General features: G+C 31.8%; 1 protein-coding gene across 1 annotated transcript; it reads right to left on the bottom strand.

The window, feature by feature from the left end:
• Window positions 1-628: 628 nt before the first annotated feature.
• On the bottom strand, window positions 629-1,752 carry LOC145619979 (uncharacterized). The gene has a single exon (XM_081674649.1). The coding sequence runs from the start codon at window positions 1,622-1,624 to the stop codon at window positions 875-877; it is 750 nt and encodes a 249-aa protein (XP_081530775.1). The 5' UTR covers window positions 1,625-1,752; the 3' UTR covers window positions 629-874.
• Window positions 1,753-5,594: the final 3,842 nt, after the last annotated feature.

Raw genomic sequence — 5,594 nt, 5'->3', positions numbered from 1 at the left:
ATGTACTCACGTATCCTCAGTGACTGAATCATATATCCTCACTTAATCAAGTATGTACTCACGTATCCTCAGTGATTGAATCATATATACTCACTTAATCAAATATTATGTTCTCACGTATCCGATATACTCACTTAATCGAATATTATGTTCTCATGTATCCTTACTGATTGAATCATATACTCACTTAATCATATACTCTTTTAATCTGATATGTACTCACGTATCCTTACTAATCAAATCAAGATACTCACTTAATTGAGTATGTACTCACGTATCTTTACTGATTGATTAATCGAATTAGGTACAAGTTGACTGACTCAGCTGAACTGAATTGAATATTTTATAAGAGAAGGAAATTAGGAGTTGAACTGAACTGAAAATAAACATATGAGAATAGGCCCTAAGTTAATTTGATCACAGAAGAATATAAATTCGAGGGTTGGATTAGAAAACCAACAATACCTGGCCTAAAAGGCTAAAAATTAGTCTAATTAAGCAAAGGTGTCGTTACCTTGCAAATTTCATACACCGGCCTATACTACTATACTAGACAACTAATCAATTGCATTCAACAAGTAATTAAATTAATTAATTAATCAAATTTTGACAAAATAAACATATCATAGAAATCAAAGAATAACCCATGAATTAAAATATAAAATAATAATTGCCTAACTGTACTGTGTACGTAAACATATAACAAAATCGAAAACTCTAATTTTCACCATACTATATTCTAAAAATATTGTACTCCGTAATATTTTCCCCTAATTAAAACTGGTCTAATATTATGATCTGTACACCAGAAAAATTAATCTAATAAAAACGAATTAAGCACTAATTAAATCAAAGAATTCATAATCAAACTCAATCACCAGCAGTTAATTGGCTGTCTTAATTCCAGCTTCAGAAAATCTTTTTCTTCTTCAACGTTATTCTTCACATCACCAGATTTTTCGTCATGTTGTTCAACAATCTCACCTTCTTCAATTTCATAATCATCGTTGTTAATAACAGCAGCAACATTTTCTTCTTTTTTCTTCCATAAATTCAAATCCAAATCCAAGCAAACTCTCTTACAACTACCTGATTTCATCATTACTGGAAACTCCGATACGACGTCGTTGTTATTAATCTTCCTCTTCTTCTCACCGCCATTGTTTCCGTCACTATTTCCAATACTACCCTCGGTAGTCACACTACTCAACGCAGCCGCCGCCGCTGCAGAACCACCGCCGACGGCAGCTAGGGTTTCTCTGTGCCGTCTCATGTGACCGCCGAGAGCTTGACCAGTAGGAAACTCAACACCACAAATCTTACACGAGTGAGCCTTCGGTTTCGCCGGAAAACTCGTCATATCATCGGAAAACTCACCTGAATTCGGCGATTTAATCTTCTTGTGACTCGCACGGTGACCTCCTAACGCTTGAAACGACGAAAACTTACGATCACACGTCTTACAAGCGAACATACGTCCAACGCCGTTTTCGTTATCAGAATTTCCACCTCCGACGGAATTGACGGCGGCGGAATGAGCAGAAAGAAGCATGAGACAGTTAGCCATGGCAGAAGTCTCAATTTCTCCGGCGCCGCCTCTGTTAACCATTGTTATCGTGTTCATCACGTTTTAGGTTTAGGAATTTTAGAGAGAGAAAATAAGGTTTTAGAATTTTAGAGAGAGAAAAAGAGAGTAAAGATTTTTAGAGAGAGAATACAAGTAGTAGTGATTGTGAAGAAGTAAGCAAAGTAATGAAGTAAATTGGTGGGTAAGGATGCTGGTATATATAGAGTGCGGCTGTGAGGTGCCAGCTGAATTAACCGACTTTGTGGTGTGTGGAGTGTTGAGAGAAGGAAAGAGTGTTTTGTCTGAGGTGTGAAATTACGGGTATACCCTTTTTGACTTGGACGTTAAGTTAATATTATACGAGTAGGAAGATTTGGAGAAGTAGACTTTTGTTAGGTTTTGGATTATCATGTGACTAATCTCCAAGTCGGTACTAAATTTGATTGCTAATTTAAAATTTTACTCGTTTTTTTTTCCTAGTCATTACTATTTATTTCATTATTATTATTATTATTATTATTATTATTATTATTATTATTATTATTTAATTAAAAATCATGGATAAGATATACAGATAGTTTGATCATTAATAACTTTAATTGCACATTTGTTTAAATAAAAAAATTTCAAGATTATCACTGACTTTAATTTGATGAAGATAAAATCAGAAGACACAAGCATATACTCCGTACTTCGTAGTAGATTTAAAATGTTATGAAGTACGTAGTATATGAAAATACGAAACATAAATATATTTTTTATTATTTATTTATTTATTTAAGTAGATAAATTTATAAGTCAAAAAATATCTATTCAATATCAACAAGGTGAATAAGGTCATAGAATTGGACTAGTATTATCTTATCTAGCTCATCTAGAACTGATCAACTAAAGCAAGCAGTTTAGAAAAGAGAAAAGATTAATTACATTGTAATAGTGAGATATGTGATTACATAAGATAATCCGTGATTGTACGGCAAATTGCAAATATTAGGTGGCGTAAATTGTATGACCAATCACAACACAGAGTCATCAGCGGCAGCCCAATCGGGATCAAGCTAAGTCGTACGTCTTACTTGCTGCTACTACTACTACTTCATTTATTATTTAAATTAAATATTATAATTATCCACATATTAAATTTTTAATAATATTATTATTAATTATTCCTTAATTAGTTAATTAAGTACTGTATTCCAGAAGCTATTGGATTTTACACGGTTTGTAGCCTACTATGACGTCATCCATTCACATTACATTACATACATTCGCCACGAAGTTTACGTGCCCCACGTAGAAGCTAAGCGCGTAGTCACTAGTCAACTCCCACTTACCTTAGCCCCCGCCCTTGATTTGTACTACGTTCATTCTCTCGCTCATTTTTTGTGTTTCCTGTTAATCTGTATACTATTAGCCCCTTAATTAAGAAGATTTTATTGTGTGTTAATTTTGATGAGACATATGATGACATCATTACTACGCTAATTTAATCTAGATCTCATATTAACTATTGTGTCATTTATGTGACTAAAGATTATAGATTGATATAACCATAAATGGTATTTCTTATGTGATTGATCGATTGCTTGTGTTATCGTCTCATGTCCGCTTTTATCTTTTCTTTGTGTGTATTGTACATACAATCCGACGATACATGTATTGCATGTGTTTACGACAGCTGTGATGTGTATAACAACTGTCATGTTCGTTCTGCAATCATAATCTCACGAGACATGCACGCAAGTGTCATATGTCGTGTGTATAACAAATGTTTCGTGCACATCTCACGATTCACACCCGACACAATACACATGAGAATGCATGTAAATGGTTGTTGTAGATATGATTTATTGATCATCCTTTAAGTACACACTTAAGTTTATAATAAGATTACCTCAAAACTTGTGTATATTTATTTGCATTCACTTATTAGTTGTATATATAATTACACATGTCAAATGACTCAAATGTATATATGTTGTGTACTATTTTCATAATTATTATTTCCCTTTGCCAAATGTAATAGTACATTTCAAATTTTATTTGCACCTTATTGTACGTGTTTTTCCCCTTCATTAATTAAAATTCTACAATAATCTGCATGCATACCCAATTGGTTTATTACGAACTATAGGTTTGTTTATGATGATAGCATGACAAACTTGTATCACTATTATACTATGTAGCTGACCAAGGTTTACCATTTCTCTAAAAGCTAGATGTGTACAAATAAATTAAAACATGTTACAAATCCAGGTTGCATAGCAAGTAAGCTAAGTCAAAGTTTTAAATTTTCAATATTAAAAATCTCAAATTAGAGCTATTGATGTTGATTTTCCTCGAAATTTCATTAGCCCCACGAAACCGAACTAGATACCTTGACAATTTGATGATTGTAAGAAACTGCGGATTGGCCGGCAAGTTATTGTCAAGAAACTTCTCATATTTGTCTTTCTTTAAATTCACACTTATGCTCTCCAAATAAATATAACAAGCTAGATTTTGTGTATGATAGTCTTATATTATTCAACTATGTATACTTTTGAAAAGTTATTCTTTGAAGTTAAAGAGAATTTATGTATTTTTATAAAACTCCTTGGTTTGTTAGAATCTTACTTTTACAATTATACTTGAACTATGTCAATTTATATATTCTGACTTATTTTAACCCTTATCCAAATAAATATAACAAGCTAAATACTTATTTATAAATATCAAAATTTAGGGTATGTTCTCTTACGTTGAAATTTAGTTCAGTTCAGTTCAGCTCCTAATTTCCTTCTCTTATAAAATATTCATTTCATTTCAGTTCAGTTCAGTTCAGTTTAGTTTAGTTCAGTTCAGTTCAACTCAGTTCAGTTCAGCTGAGTTCAATCAATGAGAACAAGCCCTTAATTAATACTTCGTACCGAGTAAGATAAAGCAAAAACTTGTTATGTACCTAAATGAAAATAACTAGCTCCTCTTGTGATTCAATTAGCTAACCAGCATTAGCCGGATTTCCCCTCCCAAAAAATTTGTAGTAGTTTTATATTCGAGTATTAAGTTAATGCATTTGTTAAGCATAAGAAAAATTAGTTGAGTTGCATTGGTTCTTGCTTTTTGTCAATCATACCCATCTACTGCCTTAGGTAAAGGGGGTTCATTCAAATCTCACAACTTAAATAATTCTTATTGTTACCTTCATTCTCACTACAAGAAAAATCACTTTTCGTAGCAATTATTTCGTAGCGATTGTTCATTCGCGCGCTATAATATGCAAGTATGTTTGTGAAATAATTAAGGATGTCGTATCATTTTTACAATCGCCATGGTTTTCCCATATAAAATCGATACGGAAAGCATAATAATACATATCCACACTATTTTTACACATTTATATAATTTTGAGAAATCGTATCATTTACAATCGCCACTAAATCCTAAAAATCGATACGAAAAGCCTTTTCAACACTAGATATATAAATATTGTTTGACAAAGAATACATAAAATATGTCATAGCTTATTGGTGAAACATTTAATATAAGAGTTTGAGGTTGCATGTTCGAATCTTGTAAAGATCATACGCATGTTTTTTTTCTTTGATCATCTTTTGTGAATAATAAGTAAGGAAAAATTTATTCTTGTGAGATATTTTTAAATTCGTCTCATAAGTACTAGTATTATATAACTTTTATAAGTAATATATAGTACTCCAACTTTTATAATTTTTCCTTATAGAGATTTAAAGCTATTAATTGTTTTGCATTGACAAGCATGATAAAAGAAACAAGCCAAGTAAAAACACAGATAAAGTAGTTAATACGGCCCACCCTTTACAAAGTTTCCGGATCCATCTTTGCCAAAAACTTTAAGTAAGTTTCAATGGCACACATTATTAATAAGTTATTCATTGTACTTTACAGAAACTTAATAGAAATATAGCCTAAAGTAGAAAGAGTTGGAGAATAAAAACAAGAGTTGCATGGTACGTAGTACTATGTATTGGTAGGGTATTATTTGCAACATAGAAACTTCGTTGTTAAA

The sequence above is a fragment of the Chenopodium album genome, chromosome 3 (assembly GCF_948465745.1).
Source record: "Chenopodium album chromosome 3, dcCheAlbu1.1, whole genome shotgun sequence".
NCBI lineage: Eukaryota > Viridiplantae > Streptophyta > Magnoliopsida > Caryophyllales > Amaranthaceae > Chenopodium > Chenopodium album.
The sequence above is the reverse complement of the archived record's forward strand: the minus strand, read 5'-3'. Positions and strand labels throughout refer to the sequence as shown.